This window comes from Apteryx mantelli, chromosome Z (assembly GCF_036417845.1).
Source record: "Apteryx mantelli isolate bAptMan1 chromosome Z, bAptMan1.hap1, whole genome shotgun sequence".
NCBI classification, from domain to species: Eukaryota; Metazoa; Chordata; class Aves; order Apterygiformes; family Apterygidae; genus Apteryx; species Apteryx mantelli.
The window spans coordinates 83,484,269-83,502,106 of NC_090020.1; the positions used below are offsets into that span (position 1 = coordinate 83,484,269).

The window sequence follows — 17,838 nt, forward strand, 5'->3', positions numbered from 1 at the left end:
CCTGCACTCAGGGATCATAGGGTGCTTGGGACTTAGGCCATCTGAACGAAGACAAATTCCACTCGGCAAAGCTCTAGCAATCAGGGTGCTGATCCACATGATCGGGAAGTGACCTAAAAGACTATGGCTGTGGTTTTCAGAAGTTGACTAACTTTGTTCCCTTTATTTCTGTGGAAGAAGAGTTAAATCAAATCCACAAGGCACTTCCTGAAATTCCACCAAATCTAATTCCAAACATTTTCTAATCACCATAGGAGGAGGATGTCTGCTGTAAAATACTTCAACAGGTTCACATATTTATGAATTAAAATGCTTCTGAAAAGATACTGCTGGGGATAAATTTCCTCATTCTTTTCTTTAGTAGGTAGGCATAGCATTAAATTACAGGGAAGCTCAACTATTATCTCATAGTTTTCTTTTTTTTATTATAGACTTTTTATCCACATGAATGATAAAGAAACTACAACAGAGTTAAATACCTTTTTTGATAACAGTGATTATATTCTTAATTACACTCAATAGTAAATTGTAAAATATTTCCAGAGGAGTACAATCTTAATTCATACAGCAGGCAAAATACCAGAGGAAGAAGGGGCCGGGAGGAAAGGGGTGTCAGAATTTCCAGTCTGCTTTTAAAAAGCACTGTGTATGGCTAACGCTTTTCTATCCATCCATCCAAATGTGGTTCGGGCCCATCTGATAAGACGCGCATTTCTTTCCATAAAACAATCACTATTCAAAAGCAAAAGATGAACTGGCAGATGTTGTCAGTGTTTGTGGCGTTGAAAGGATCGGCAGTTCCTTTCAATTATCTGTACAATTCATCAAAAGCATTTTCTCTATCAAGTTCAGTAGTCCTTCTAAAAACACAAAGACTTAAACTTTGGTACCACCAAAAAAGATCCAGGACAGGCATTTTTTGATTTTTTTTTGTTTTGTTTTTACTAATAAATGGCTGCTACATTCTATTTTACATGGTTGTCCATGATGCTTTGAGGTCACTTGTCCTTGGGTTCAGAGGAACCTGATTTGTTTTGTTTGTTCTTTAAATTCCCAAGCCCTTCCATTTTCTCAGTCTTTACACAAGTCAGATTGCTGAGTGGTGGGTTTTAACTTACAAGGTAACAGCTGCAAAAGATTCTGTGCTTCTAGGAATAAAAAAAAAAAGAGAAAATGTTACTAACACTAAACCCACGTTTGAGATTTCTTCAGTTACAGATGAACAAAAGTTATTTACAACCTCTAAAAAAGGGATACACGTAACGGTCACCTGCTCCAGCGGCATCCCCTGAGACTTAGCTAGCTAATGTTCGCAAAATCACACAGAAATCCTCCTGTTCAAGATGAAGTGCGAAGCGTAAGTGACTTAAGTGGGACTAAACACAACAAGACCTGCTGTGGAAAGGTGCACAAAGCCCCACAAGGGAAACACGGGACTGCTGAGAAACACAGCGCACGAGCTGAGCGGCTGCTCAGCAGTGCACAGGTTCTTCACTCCCTGGGCGTACCGTGTGCGTGTGTATGTGCACGCACGTTTCTTCTCGAGGCAACTCCTTGCTGCCTGGCACATGGAGAATCCAAAATTGCTGCTGAACAATATAGCTGCGATTCTCTGCTTGACTGATTTAGCTTAGCAGTTAAGTAACAACTAATCTTTCAAAAGCACGAGGGCCTACTTAGAGAAATCCCTGTTGTCTGCAGGGATGGCGTGTCGCAGAAAACAAAACCAGCATGAGAAATGCATCCATCCTTCACACTCTCAGCGCATAAGCAGGAAACGCCAGTAGCTCCGATGCCGGCACCTTCCTTGCAGGGATTGTCAGCTGACAAAAAACTATGCCGAGAGCAAATGGCACTGTTCATCTGATGCTGCCATCCTCAGGCCGACTTTTATTTTAGATCAATCCATTGGACAAAGAGCATAGGGCAGGACCCCCTGCCTCTCATTTAGAGAGGGGGGCTTTCATTTGTGATAGCCAGGGTATTAATATGACTGAATTTATTTTAAATTGGTGCACAGATTAATGTAAACTCAACTGGAAAATGCTGGCAGTCAGTAAGAAAGGATACACAAGAGGGCAAAACAGACCAATTTGATTCTTAGATTAACCTCGTTATCTCAGTAGGCAGAGTTTGGAGCCAAGGATACTGGTTATTTGGTTATTTTATGTTTACTCCTAATGTTTTTATTTTTAAATATCCGCTTCTTCCATAACTCAGGCAAACTTCCCTCACCTTCATCAAACCCTTGTTCAAATGCCCCAGACTTTCTGCTTAATTCCTTTCCTATGTGGATTATTGAGGTCTTTATGTATGAACAGCTCTCTTTTTTCTTATCTGCCTATTCCACCTCGGGGATTTATTCAGTGAATCCGCAAGCCAGATTCTGCAGCGTAACTCAGTACCAGGCCAACAGACTTTTTGCCTCTCCATCTCCAAGCCTCAATCCTCTTGTCTTACCAGAGAAAAAGAGAAGGTGATTTAAATGTTACGGCTCTGGCACTGGGAACTGAAATCTCCCAGGCCACTGATGTCGGAAACATTGTTCCTTCTAACTGAACACTACTGAAAAACACCACTGAAAAAATGCAGTGCTGCATTTAGGAAGATCCTACGCATGGGCAACAGTATAATCAGCATTTGCAGGAGACTGAACTACAGAGAACACCACCTTCGGCGTTCTTAAAAGTTCCCCAACTATACTGGCCTTTCTTGACATTTGCTCAACTGAAGCCTCTTCTCAGAAGCTCTGTTATGGGCAGAAAAGCCCATCCCTTAACTGCTTGGGTGTGAACTTCACCGCATGGGGCACGTCAAGGCAGTTTCCCTCCTTTCACTGAAGGTACGTTACCTTGAGGTCACTTTTCGGTGCCAGAGAGTAGAAGCACACGCTCAGGCCACGAGGCCTGGATTCACCGAACGATCAACTCATCAATGCTATGTCCTACCCCAGTGAAACCTCATTATCTGGGTGACACGTCACTTATCAGCTTTGGACCACAGCACAACACAGTCCACACTCAGAGCTTTTAGACCAGAATCAGTAACATCATGCAACAGACTGACTCTTAATTCTTGCAACAGCTGCAAACAAAAACCTGATGGCCAGGCCAGTCAGAACAGCATCTCTTCTTTCGCAAGTTCACCTTTAGCTTTTGCTGAGGTGTGCACCGAGTTTTTCTTTCCTGATCAAGCTTGCTGCATAGGGAATCTGCAACGACACAAAAACAAAGCCACTGCTTTAAGCCAAGGTTTTGCCAACCAAACATCAAAGCTGGAAACCCTGGGAGTGAGAGGTTTTGTTTGCCTCCCGACATTATCTTAGGAGAAAGTGCCTTAAATTAAAGGGCAGAAGTCTTTACACAACTGCAAGAATGCTGAAGCAGAAACAAATGAAAAAGTGCCCCAATTAAAATGACAGATCTTAAAATCCAGTGTTAACAGGGGAGATTTCTTTTGATATTTTGTTTACATCACTTGTTGAAAAAAACCCGACTGTCCATTTTGCTATCTGAGATGATAAAAACCATCTGTCTGTAATAATGCAGGCAAAACCCACTGATCTGCACAGCTGAAACAGAGCAGGTTGGGAGTACGAGTCTTCATATATTTATATCACCATAATTAGGAAGTTCATAATAGTTATCTCTGACTGGCACCAATCTGAGGGGAAGCCACTGAAGTGGAACAAATAATTAAAGGAAAACAGAGAACATAGGCATACTAGGGAATACAGTTATATTTAGAAATACAGTGGAATGATGTGCTCACTGGCTACTGGGAATACTGCGAGGGGCTGTTCTTTATCAGTGCTGAGCTTTTAGGATGCAACAAAACTAAATTGCTCTGAGATTTCTCCCTAGCTGGGAATCCAAGTGACTACAAATTCACTATTCTTTGATGCTGCCTTTTGGAAGGACTGTTTGGAGGGATTTGTGTTGGGATCACAAACTATACGTTCCTGCACTCCCAGGTGCCACTGCATACCGAGGTGACCTGCTTCTGCTGTCAAGCACTCCAGAATATATTCATGGGTAATGTCAAATACGTCAGCGTAGGCCGACAAATAGGCTGGGCTGAAGTCAGGACCAAAGCCTGAAGCTGCAGGAACAGCAAATGGAGCACTGAGTTCAAGCAACCTGCTCTGCACGCACTAACAGCATACCAGAAGCACAGAGATTTGCATCCACATCCACTATATCGCAGGCTGCCCATATACCTAACATGCATTTTTTTACATCTTCGTTTTGGTTTTAATTACACTATGCCCACGGTGTGCGAGGACATTTGTGTGAATTGTGCTCAGCGTGTCTCGCTCTGGGCTGGTGTAAGCTGCAGAATCTGCAGTGTCATCTATCACCAAATGTATCCATCCCAGCCTGTCTTAATACGGGAAAGAGCAGGGAAGGCTCAGGATGAGAGGAAAGAAAGGGACCTCTGCAGCTCAGGAGCTAACCCTTCAATCTCTCAGGAAAGGAGGTCAAGCAGGTCGAAAGAAGCACTGCCAGGAAGCAGCAGCGACTGTAAAGATGAGCTGTCTGGCTGAACGAAGGCAGCATTCCCACAGCCCTGGGAAAAGGGCAAAACAGGTACGTACAAATGGAGAGGCCTGAACCGCTGATGACCTTTACATCTCTGAAAACGGCCGGGATCTAGTTTTTCGTGGGACTACTCTTATGGCCACTGCCCTTCACAGCCGTTGGAAGCTACTAGGAAACCCGCTGACAGATCCCCCAACGCAGCAGAGCTCTCCCCGTCACGGAGTCCCAGCACAGAGCTGCCTTTCAGGGCACAGTGTTTACACAGGCGGGTCAACTACCATCCCTTTAAACCGGAGCAGAGAGTAGTTTGCGAAGAAACAGTTCACCAAATCACCCATTTGTATGATTTATATTCATTACGTCTAAGATGACCGGATGCGTCCAAATCTGGCAGCAAAGAGAGCCGCAGACAAACCGCTGGAACGAGCGCTTTTTGGCCAAGACTGGTGATGTTTCTACCAGCCGCTGTCTTCCTCTCTCCTGCTCATACACACACACGCACTCGCACTGGCCACCAGGCAACGTCAGTTTGGATGGCGGTCAGTTATATAGGACAACTCCCAAGCCGTACTGACCTAGATAATACAGCGGGGTACACGCTGTCAGGAATTAACTGTGCTAAATCCACTTCTCTGCTACATCTGGCACATCAGCATCTTCTCAACGTGTGTTGGTCTATCCATGCTTCTAGTTATAAGTGAAACCAGAAGGGGTGGGTATTCAACAAGGAAATTACTGCTGTCTTCATGAATTAAATCACCTACAGCTGTTTCTTCTACTTTTCCTGTTGGAAGAGCATTTCATAACTCCAGTGCTGTGGCAGAATAGCGTTTAGGGCTCTTCATGACATGGCCCCATTTTGTGTATCCATCGTGACTGCTGCAACAAAGATAGGATCAGCGCTCACCCAGGCGAGAAGATTCAGTGCGTAGCCCTTATGAAAGGGTGTACACCTCCGCCAGCAACAGCAAAAAGGGCAGATGGTTGGGTTTTAGCATCAAGCAATTTGTTTCTTCTGACCCTGTATCACCAAGTCATGCAGTGCAATAGGAGCAGATGTAGGGTGCAGGAGTTGGTGCAAAGAACCCAGTGTCCATGCTGCATTTCGGCCAGGGGTTTTACTTCGGGCTAGCTCTAGCCTGGTCCTGGGAAGTGATCACCTGGTAAGAACTGGAGCACACCGGGCGCATTCCTGGAGCACATCTTGGTTGGGTTCATCCAAAAGGAAGCCAGTTTGCAAGCTGTGAGGCTGCACCACAGCATGAGCCAAAGCACTGTTAATGTGTATGACTGGAGACGCATCATTTCCTGACCCCAGCTACACCAAAAAAAGTTTCTGTATGCTATATGCTTTTGGAGACTTTGTCTTTGCACCCGACCTCTAAGTGGAATACGAAATTATACGCCGCTCTGACTTGCACTGCTTGAAGAAGAAATCTCCACTACCCCACATCTGAGCTGCCACTGAAAAACCACAGCCTCTCTTTGCACACATGCTACTTTTGGATATAACAATTTGTGGGATTAAATAGAAGAAAAAGCATGCACTGAGCCTGTGACAGCTGGAGGAGGAACCAAAGCACCAGCAGCTTGCACTGGAGGGCGAGTCTCCACTGTTGCCCTGCGCGGATACTTACAGCTGTGTAGGCTGAGTGCCGAGACCTCCCTCCTGGGTGGGCAGTGCTATGTGTGCACAGCAGTGTAACGCCCTGCCCAGGGCGCGAGGCAGTAGAGAGTCAAGCCTGGAGTACGCAGTCTCTCTCCTCTCTGTATTTAAATATTGGAGCACACAAATGCCACAGAACAGGAATTTTGCACAAAGGCAATAGCACAGGCTGGCTCGTGGCTCTTCGGTACATATACATTAATTTTTTATCAGAATTTCTTCAAGTTCTAAAGGAAAGCGGCATTGCTCCACCCTATTAACCCGAGGTATACCCAGACGCACTGTCAAGACACAGGTTTTGCTCACCTGTCTTTAAGAAGTGGTCATCAGCAAATAAAATACTGAGTGAAAATGGCTTCAGTTTACTCAACAGCTCGGCTTTCTGTACACACTTAGGGATCTGTATGTTGTCTTCAGCATCAAAAGGACTTCTTGCCAATTCATACCTCCAAACCTGGAGAAGAACTGAATTCTGTCTGGGATTGTGCACTGGAATCCGGTGGAACTAAATTCCGTTCTGCCTTAAATATAGGTAATTCCACCAAAATCAAATGAAGATAACAGGCTCGCAGAACATACATAAAGAAATCTGTAGTATTGTCCCTAATGTTCTGTTCTAATGCAGAAAAAAAAAAAACCTAAGAAAAAAGATGGGGTTTGCATGTACCAAATTGTCCATGAGCACTTGGCTACATATGCAGAAGCACACTAGTGTGACAGAAAACAAACATATCTTTTTTCTTTTTTTTGGTAAGTTAATGAAATCTTCCTCGGACTCAGCAAGACACAGTAAACAGAGAGTTCACAAATGCTCTTATACTCGTTATTATCTGGCTGTCAGTGGACACACGCTTCAGCACAAGACACAGCTCAAGAAGTCTAAGAGCCAGTCTGCTGAACCGATGTTTGACTCTAACGTTCTTGTCAAGGTCAATCAATCTAGTTGGACCACTTTAAGCAGAGGACCAAAACAGAAATCCCAATAAAACACTGCTATTTCCTATTTCCACTCATCGAATGTGGAGTGGCAGGCATGCGGTGGCCAAGGCCTCTGCACATAAAAATGTGGATAATCCTTGCAGGCCCAATGAACGCATTAGTTGTACAAAGCACCTATTTTTCATGCACGACATAAAATGGGAACTAAACCTACTGGTGCTTTTCTTAATTACAGTAGGACCCAGAGGAACATGATCTCATACCTCTGAAGATCTAGCAATCTTAACACATGGTGGATTTTTTCTTCCTCTGAATACTCCTTGTGAATCTTTAAAGGCTGGGATGAAAGACAATGCAGGGACAGAAATCAATTTTGCAGGCAGATAGTTCCTGATTTATTTTATTGCCTGCCTCTGAAGAACAAAAGTTGATTCAAAACAGCACTGAGGCTAGGAGGCCATCAAACATCAGAGGAGCTCTAGCTGGACCCAGTTTTGAGGTCAGAACATTATTATCAGCCCATAGTTAGGCTAGTGGGAAGTCAATTCACTGGAATGAAAAAAAAAAAACCCAAAAAAACAAAACAAACCACCTTTTCACTTGAGATGGTAAGGCAATGGACTGAATAAGTCACATTTCTAACACATCTCAAGGATTTGCTGCCTTTTATTCATATGTTAAAGTAGCGGGATGGATCACTACCTGACCTTAGTCGTCTGAATCACAATGGCGGGGTGACAAACACTACCTTAGGCTTTCCCGATGGATAGGCTACAACGGCAGTCCTCCACCTGTGGTCAGTGGTCCCTGGGAGCCTAAAAACTACTTGTAAGGGATCCACGAAAGGAAATTTTGAGAAGCTAGCCTGATAGCAGTGGACTTAAATTTGCTACTTGGTGCTCTGCTCTTCTGCTGTAATGTTTCAGAGGAGCTCACAAAAATAGGAAGGATAAAAATCATTGCACTGAAAGGCAGTTTCTGATCTGCTTCACCCACCAGGCAGGCAGGCAGAAAGTTCATTCATTTTACATTTGATCCACTTACAGCAATTGCTCAGAGGGCAGTATCAAACAGATACAGAGTCTCAAGTAGGAGCTGAGTAGTTTAAGTTGCCTAGGCTGTCCTGACAGATGACATTCTGGTCATACTAGATGGAAACAGGCCAACTCTAAAGCCAGATGAACTCTTCTGAAGCTGCACCATGTGTGCTGTGTTTGAATTTACCCCGATCTGCCAGGCAGTGATTTCCTCTCAGCGGTCCTTTCTGTACAGCTTAATAAGGGAAGACAGATGATCCACGCCTGCAATAAGACATGACCTCCAAGCACATGTGCTGTACTTTGCCATTTTGAGAGGCAACACCTTGAGGGAGGGAAAGGAAGAAAACGCATTCAGTGATTTAAGATCCATTTTCTTGTTAAATATGACGATCGGTTCCTTCCTGGCACTTGGCTGAAACCTTGGCACAGATTGCGACACTTCCTGATAGCTGTTCCAGACACTCTGACCAACTCCTTTCTCAACAGGAATTGCTGAAGGCCGCACAGGGCCAAATTGCTCCAGCTGCGCACCGAGCCACGGTATATCCAAGGAAGTCAATATCCATTGAAGAGGATCTAATAGAAAGAACCCAGCCCCCTATTTTCCCGAATCTTGCTCCTGACTGTCAGGAAGCCATAAAATAATTTTTACAAGTTCCGAGTGGACAAAGCATTAAAATTAAAATTAATTGATTAAACGCTGTTTTAACTGAGGCTTTTAAAAGAATTTAAACCTGTATCGTGGCCCGCCTACTGCACAGTGTAGTGATTGCACAGTAACAGCAGAGGGCACTTGGAGCCCGAGCCATCGCCTCCCAGACCTGTCATCCCAGCTCAGCCCAACTTCTCTGCATGTGTGCACTGGTGTGGCGATTTATCATCATGTTCTGCATTGCAGTTTCACAATGTCATTCAAGAACTGTGATAAAAAAAAAAAAAAGTTATGCTCAATGTTAAGTATTGGTTGGGTCTGATGCACTACTTTCAAATAGTCCTTCCATGTAACAGCCAGGATACAGCTTTCGTTTGCCCTAAAAAGTTGTAATATTTGTCAAGGAGATGCTTTTAACTTTCACAGGCAGTGCTTTTCAAAGACAATTAAATCTAGTTAATTTTTTTATGCTTAGCTCCACTATGTTGTTTTCCAGATATTTTTTGGCACCTCAAATACTCAAAACCAGTTTATTCTGAAAGTGTAACTAACTATTCACTTACTCAGCTAGGGAAAGCTTGCAGAACTCTGGTTTAAAATGAGTAAAATCAGAATTTTTGCAAAGCGCACACCTACTGCGCACTTTCACAATAGAGTTGTTAAAGAGATGCCTTCATGGTCATGCATAACTCTTCAAGAAGGACTAATTAAAGTTGCATATTCCTTCACAGGTGAGAAGAGCCAACGGAAACTGGTTCTGTGCATTTATATGATTTTTAAAATAAAAAAGCAATTAAGACAAATTCTGTGGCTAATTAAACCAGTAAAGTTCGGGTTTAATCGTACAAAGGTATACACCTATGAACTATAAATAAAATTAAGATTTGAATATGCATTAAACACTCCTGTTTTTCTCTTTGCACTTCTCTTGCACACAATAAAATTAGGTGTGGGCAGCTCTGTTAAAGCAATAATATGATGTCCCAGGATACACACAAAACAAAACAATTTACCCCCGTTAAAAAAAAAAGTAACCATACTTTTCGTGTATTCTGAACCAAAAGGCTTAATTCATCCCTGGCATAACCCAAGAAGGCCAATGGAGTTCTATCATTAGCACATTCAGCTCATTAATCTTTATGCTAGATATAACCGTTCAAAGTATATTCACGTAGGAGTGACTTAGAGTAACTGCAAGGATTATCGTGACAAAAGCGCCGGCTCCATTTCAACTATCAACCAAAACATCGGCGAAGATTTCCGCACACAGCTTAAACAAACACACTGTTATTTGCTGGAGTCTCTCAGTTCTTGAAATGCAAACATCCTTTTATTATATTGGTCTCACTGGTACTCAATCTGCCTCGCTGAGATCGGGAGGCATATCCAAACGTGAGCGTAAAGGCTGAGGCTTTGACAACATTTCCATTAACAATAATTAAACTCAGGCAGCCACAGCGAGTGAAGAGGTCCTGAATTGCTGGTGCAGTACATTAGCTGTTGAAACCAGTCCCTGTAAGTACATTCAGGTAGCTCTGTTTAACGATTAAATGACTCTTAGTCTTTCTGCAGCACGCATCAGGAAGTGAAAAGGGTGTGAATTACACGATCGTATTTCTTTCCCTGCCCAAGAAAACGCACTACACTGAACCTTGTGATTTCTCTGCTTCTTGTAAATCAGAAAAACCATCACAGCTGGCTCGCTGGAGCTCTGGGAGATCCCATTTCAGAAACAACGTCAGGATTCTGCCACAGACTAAACGGCAGAGACGGTCCACTCATTCTCCCCGTGGCAGGCAGGGTTAGTTAGCTGAGGTTCAGCCGACACAAGAGAGAAAGGCTGAAGTGGGCCCACAAACTTTGCGTTTAAACGTGCTTCACAGCAGGGGTCGATAGGTCGCATGCCTAAAGTTCAAAGCAGCAGGGGAAGTACTGTTGAGGATGACTCCTAAATACCATCTTACCTGACAGCGCAGTTCACAGATCCAGCAAAACTCCCTGCTCCGCATTGGGAGGCAAAGGGGAACACGATATGGGTCGGAGCTTTCAAAGGAAAAGAGTGGAAACCAGCAGCAAAAAAATTCCAAACATGTTCCGGACTTGAATTTCTCCATAAACAACCTCCTTCTAGCACCCTCCATCTCTCATTGAAATCTCTGAAGTCAGCAGGAACAGGGAGCAGGGATGTTCGGCAGCTCTAAAAATAAGGCCAGTCCTAAATGCCTCTATCCATAGGTGTACAAGTTTGACAACTCTGGCCTTCAGCATCTTTTTTTTTTTATCCTAACCCATCTATTAAAAAATGACAACACCAGAAGGCTGGAGGACCCCTCCTCCAGGGTCTGTGACAAACACAAGGAAAATTTAGACGCTCGAGCACAGGGCTGATGCAGGTAAGCAGGGGTATTCGGCAAGCCTGCCTCAAAAAAACCTGCTGAATAACGTCAGACTGATCACAGGAAAAGCACTAACAAAAGAAAGCATTAGCTGACAGCCTCCCGTCACTATGATATCCTGCTGTTAATGCAGGATAACACACTTCTGCTCCACTAAGCAACATCTTAGCAAAACTACCTGAGTGAGAAACAACCTGACATACTCAGGCCGTTGCTTGTACCGGATTAAGTTATTCCCGCTACGCCAAGTTTTCAAAACAGGCCAAATGAGTGCAAGGATCTAGAGTCGCACTGACACTCACACATACACGCAAAATCCCTCGTTTTTAAACATAAACAAACAAAAGACCAAACAGCAATGTCTGCATACATTGAACCGTGTTTTGAAAACCGAATCCTTTACTGCTGGGTTAATCACTTTTTTCGATGGCCGAAATTTGAAGGAGACCCATCCTAAAGTTTATTTGCCAGTGAGAATCTGGCCTTGCACCAAGGGCTGAATTTCACCCCTTGGCAACTTGTGAAAGGCAGAAACATTTAACTGCTTAAGGTTCACTGGATTCAGTCTTCATGTCTCTGAAGAAGCACCTCTCAGTGCCGAGTCAACACATGCCATTTAGTTGAAACATGAAGACCCATCTGGTTACTGTATAAAAGTAAATCTCCAGGTAATTAGACTCTAAACCAGCTGAGAAGTGCATGCTTACATCTTGCTATGTATAAGGTTACATGAACTCAGCGATCGTACATCTGCATGGCTCACAAAGCAAAAGTTTGAGGCGTGCATTTAAAAAGCATAAGGAGAGAGCTCATAGCATTTTGGTAGAATACAAAAACTTACAATTTGTAGCTGCTGTACCATTTCTTCTCTGTATGCTAGCTCCCGTTTCATCTGATCTTGAAAATTATCTGTGGGTTGTAAGAGAAAGAAAATGTAGATGCAGTAATTAAAAGAGACCCACACAACAGAATTCATATAAATCAAATGAAATCAAACCCGATCACTACTGAAGAACTGCGAAGCACTACAAAGCCCTTCAGCCAACTAAAAGTTGTGCTTAACAGAAACTTCTTCTCTAATAGAAGATGCTGTAGGAAACAGAAAAGCTTGGGAAAAAAAATCAGATTCAGCTATCTTCCAAATTAGCAAGTATAGGCTGCTAAGTTTCTGTAGTGAACATTCATTCTTGTAATGATACTCTCAATGAGCCAGATTCTGCAGTCATTAGTCAGACAAAACTTCTACAAACACTGAAGAGAAGAGCAAAAACTGCTCTTGACTTCAATAGGAATGTCCAAAATACGAGAACAGAATGCATGAAAGGATGTAGGATTTGATTTACAGTTATAACACAGTGCTGACAGCTTTAAACAAAACTCAGAAAAGCTAAAAAACTCCGTAAGCAGCGACATGGAACTTGGAAGGGTTAAAGTCTTTGAAAGAGAGAACGTGCCTTCCCGCACAGCTGGGTTACAGCACAGGCCAGCCTGCCTGCTCAGGTAGCTCCTCCTTCCCCTATTTCCTTCTTCACTAACCATTTCAGATAAAAACCTCTCTTCGATAGAAGATGAACTGCTGGCCTGTGCTCCACAACATTACTGTGGGAGGGTGGGGAAAAAGACAGGCGAATATAAATAAAACTATTCACAAGAAGAAATGAGGTTGGAGAACTCCAGCATGAAGGTGACCTGGGAGACCTGCCCATCATCACAATGGACAATAAAATGGAAGAGGAAAGAAAACCCAACCAAATAATGTCATTTTGATCCAGCACATGGAAGCCTGACCTGGACCATGGAAGCAGTGAGGTGAACACCAACAGAATATGGCACAGAGCACCTCAACAGAGCTGTCAAACTGGAGAAGGGCTGGAGGAGACCTTTCAAGGCCAACGCAGCTAGAGTGGTTTATTTACAAATCACAATTAAAAGAGTTAAATAGCCATGCTGGCTGTTGGGACACTAGCCTAGATCTCAGGAAGCCTGGGCTTGATACCCTGCTGTGCTGGACTCTGTGAGTGTCTCTCCACACCTGATTTGATCACCAATGAAGCAGGAGTAGTAGCACTGCTTCATCTGCTAAGTGCACTGGGACAATGAATAGGTTAAACAACCGTGAGGTACTTAGTGTGGTACTGAGAGTCACAGAAATACCTAAATTGCAATGGAAGGACTTAAGTCCAGGTGAGAACGAAGGGAAGGATGGATGTCACCTGGCGGGGAGAGGGCACACGCCCCTGCCAAGAAACAACATGCAAAAGGGCTGGTAGAAAGAAATGGGAAGCAGAGCTCTGTTCCCAACTTTCGCATGAGGATTTTGCCCTCTCTGAACCAAGAGCAAAAGTTGTTGTTTAACAGGTAAGGAGGCACATTAGGACGACAGGAAACTAGCAATTAAACAAACGAATAGGGAGAAAGTTTGTCAGGCTGAAGCCATCAGGAATCTAGCGTGGCCACATAGAAAGGACATGACACTGTCATCTGAATGAATTTCTTTAGATTTCAAGTAAAAGCCTATGGAATTCTTCGGCCTCTTCCCTCCACGCCAACCTGGCAAGAGAAAAAAGCTGACAGCAAGAAGGCAGGTTTGCACTTCTTCTCTTGCTTATCAAAAAAGCAGTGCAGTATAAAAAGCTGATGGCCTCCTGTCCCCATCACTAAAGCCTGACAGATCTGTGCCACCAGGTAGGTCCTCCGGTTTCACTTTTACAGGAACCAGAAGGAACAGGCTACCCGGAGAAATTCCGCTCAACTTCTCAGTGCTTTCCTCCCTGACTGCCTCCCCTCAGCCTCATCGCTCTCCAGAACAAATAGCTCAGAAACCCTGTTCAGCGCTGCACTGCAAATGTTCGAGCTCGCTGTGGAAATGGGGCGTTAATGGTAAGGATAATGGTTTTTCCTGCAGCACTTATTTGAGGCTGAACGCTTAGAGACAAAGCCATGAGCAATACCCAGGAGGAAAGATATGAATATTTAAAGAGTTTTCTTAACACAAACTTAAATACTTTCTAACTATCCAGCCTACGTCTCCACAGTTTTACTACCCATGTTGTTAAATGCAGCTATGCTGCACTATGCACAGGTGCATATAGTCCTATTAGGACTGCAAATTCTTTGAGACATCTTTTGGCTGTGTGTTGAGAGACCTTATATGCAAAAGGGAGACCTTATCTTCAGCTTTCAAGCACAACGGCAATAGAAAAAAATAAAGGTGCAAACAGCAGAAAACAAGGCCTGTTGGGCCACATTTTAAGCAGGCCAAGCCAAGGAGAAGCAAACGTCATAGTACTACTGAATGAGCTTGCAAAGCAGATCAGTTCTCATTTAACAGTGACTTCCAGGAGGAGAGCATGCATGCAGGACTGCGTAGCACTGCTGCGGACGGTGGTTCGGCGCTGTTAATGTGTAATAACCAAAACACGCTCAGTTCCAAAAGCAAGACCTGAAGAAGTTAACTTTGGAGATAACTTCCGAGAGCCTGACATAAACATTTTTGAGACACGTAGCGCTATCTTCCTTATCTCACATGCTGGTTCCCTGCTGGAAGAGGAACAAATTCTCTCCTCTTTTTAAAAAAAAGTTGAGAAGACTTAAAAGCCAAAGGCCTCTTATTTATCCACAGACAGTGCAAAGCACAGGGAGAACCTCCACCCCTGCGAGTGAAAATTACCCGTCAGTGTGTTTCTGTCCTCGGCAGCTTTAGGGACAGGACAGAGATTCAGTCCCCATGGCCACTCAGCCCTCTGCCCAATGCTGCGATGAGCCGGACTCGAATTCAAGGCTTGCTGCCTGCCTGCTCTTAACTCCCTCCTTTAGCCTTGGGTGTCTCCAAGCCACGACAGGTTCATCAACACAACCTTAAGTCCAAACCATTTAACCTTCACTTTCCCTTAGTTGGGCCTCATAAGTTTTCTCTCCCTAGCTCCTTTCTGACAACAGCACAGGTGGACAGAAATTTGGGAAATATGGTAAAATAAACACAGTTTCTAATATCTGTCCTAAAGCAGCAGCCTGGACTAGCAGTGAGAGCCTGGAGCAGATCCCTTCTCTTTAGGTGGATCTCATACTGCTCTAGAGCACAAACCACACCTATCTTGCATTTTACACTTACTTGCTTTGCAAAGGCCTGTTTTCTCATTTTATTATATGTGGAGGAGGGCTATTTTTTGGTAAATCTAAATCTGTACATAGGTTTTACGGTCACTTGCATATATTGTTTATAGCGCATTATGTGTTTTCTATTTTAATCCTGAACAAAATTGACCACTACTTTGTGGTACGTTGAAACCACATATTTTTCAAGACAGCATACACAGATGCCACTTCCTTGGTCGGCCATATGTGTTCTTTTCTTTTATTTGAATTGTATTTCATGTGGTTTAATTGCAGTGTTTATTTACACGGCAATGACAGAGCATTAATTTTACTGTAGAAGAACAAAAGGATAAATGAGTGCCCTGAATGGCAAAGCTCCAAGATGCCATTTCACCAATACCACACATCAGTGTTTTGATCTACACAAATTATTTGAAAATTATCTCACTCCCAAACCCAAGTAATGACTGAATTTATATTGAAGGATGAGGTTACCCTTCTTTCATTAATATCTGTATCACCTCAGGCTCTTCTTCTCCTTTATTTATGAAGCTGTCTACATCTTTTGATATCTGGGCTAAAGATGGAGTCATTCCCGGAGTCTTGTCTCGCACTTCTTTGCTTCCCTGAACTTACCCTATCTGATGTTACAGAAAGGGGGGGGTGGGGGAAATTTGCTTTAAATAGTAGGAAAAACTGTCTGTGTTCCCACCTTTTTCTGTGAGCCAAAGAGAAGCAACATTCCTCAGCTTGTGGCAGCTAGTTTTGTTTTGTAAGGGTTAACAGAAGTTAACAAAATGCAGAACAGCCTGGCAATTAGTCCGGTTTTAAAGTATATATCTTGGCTTGCTGTGACTCATATTACTCCACAGTGCTCCATCCATGTATAGTCTTATAGGAAAATCAGGATGAAAAGTCAGAGTTTTAAAAAGCAGGTTTGAAAAAAAAAACCACCATCAATATCAGGAAAATACTGAATGAAGATGCTGTTAGGTGTTTTTTGGACTTCATGAAGAAGCAAAAAAATGGGCACAAACAGGCTTTTTCCTTTAGGCTGAATTTAACACCGAACTCAGAAGACTGGGCAGGCAGCTGCAGAGCTGTGGCAGCTAGACACAGCAAAGGCTGCACTACAGTATCGAACTCTACGCTGTGCTCTGTTACAGACTGGCAAAGAGCAAAGGAGATACCGTGGTCATTGCAGCTCCATAACCCTACGTTCATTAAGAGTTGGAGAGCCCTTACTGTATCTTCTAGCTTGTCCTGACCTATGTGGGCTTTCTTCTGGAAGCACATTTTCCACTGCTGCTGCCGCCAGCATAATTCGAAAGGCCTCAAGCAATAGGTCTTTTACCGTATCCCGGTGTAGGAAATTCAACTTTCTGGCAGCTTCGTGAAAACCCTTCCAATCTTCCATTTAGTTTTTTTTTATTAAATACATGCCTGGCACATTCCAGCACCCCTGGGCAGCACCCTGCTTATGAGCCATGGTGAAAGAACCATCTCAGACAGCCCATTTCAAGAGAAAAAAATCCAAACAGGTCTTTGTGTTCCTGAAACATAGGCCAGATCAGTCCTCCAGCATCGGCTGGAACCATCTGAAGGTCCTGATAAATTACATTGGTTTCAAAGGCCTCCAGGAAGGTGGTTAAGACGACTGACATCAATGGACCCAAAACCCCCAGACATGTTTCGCTATACTCAGTCATTCCTTCCAGCAGACAGGGAGTGTAGCACAGGAAGCAGTATGATGGCCCTGTGCTGGAAGACCCTCTTTCCAGCGGGCTTTAACAGTTTTTATTAGTTCTGGGATCAAAGTTTACAGGGAGGCAGACATACCACTCATTCTCTACTCCTGGGGCCTCAGTATATTCAATACGTGGGCAACACGTTTTTTCAAATCCAGTAAAATATACATCAAAACAGACATCCAGCTTCAGATTTTCCCCCCAAAAGACCTGCTTTGGAAGCCTGTAAATCCACAGCAAAAGTCCCATCAACCCCAGCAGAACCAAGCCAAAGATACCGCCAACCCAACTGAGAACATACCACTCCCTCTTCAACAATGTGACAACAAACAACAACCCACAAGTAACACCAAAACCACAGATACATGTCTTACTGAACACTGGGAAAGGCGCGTTTCCTTTCAACACCTGGAATTCCTGTTCTAGTCTCCTTCGTAAGTCGATTTGTTCAAACAAAACCTTCTGGAGTTCCTCTGACAAAGAAGAAAGAAAAGTGGTTTTACTAATCTGTATAAATAATTCTTGAGAGAACAGTTGCAGAGCAATTCATTACTATAAGACAAAATATTTTAGCAGTTATAAAAAAAAGAAAGTGTTGCATAGACCTACAATAGATTTTGTGCAAAAAGCCATGAATATAAATCAATGTAATATATTATTTTAAAGTATTATATTACAGTGTCATGTATTGATTGATATATATGCATTAATCTCAATTATATCCACCCAAAGGTCCATATATTATTCATATGTTACTTGAC

The 17,838-nt window shown here is 43.3% G+C and overlaps 1 protein-coding gene across 1 annotated transcript in view; it reads right to left on the minus strand.

The window, feature by feature from the left end:
* Window positions 1-1,070: 1,070 nt before the first annotated feature.
* SKOR2 (SKI family transcriptional corepressor 2) overlaps window positions 1,071-17,838 on the minus strand; it is a 28,044-nt gene continuing 11,276 nt past the window's right edge. Inside the window, exons 5-8 of the mRNA XM_067315933.1 lie at window positions 17,452-17,550; window positions 12,076-12,143; window positions 3,147-3,211; window positions 1,071-1,148 (exon numbers count right to left, since the gene is read on the minus strand). Coding sequence (XP_067172034.1) covers window positions 3,149-3,211; window positions 12,076-12,143; window positions 17,452-17,550 — 230 coding nt within the window. The 3' untranslated portion in view covers window positions 1,071-1,148; window positions 3,147-3,148. The remainder of the gene's footprint in view (window positions 1,149-3,146; window positions 3,212-12,075; window positions 12,144-17,451; window positions 17,551-17,838) is intronic.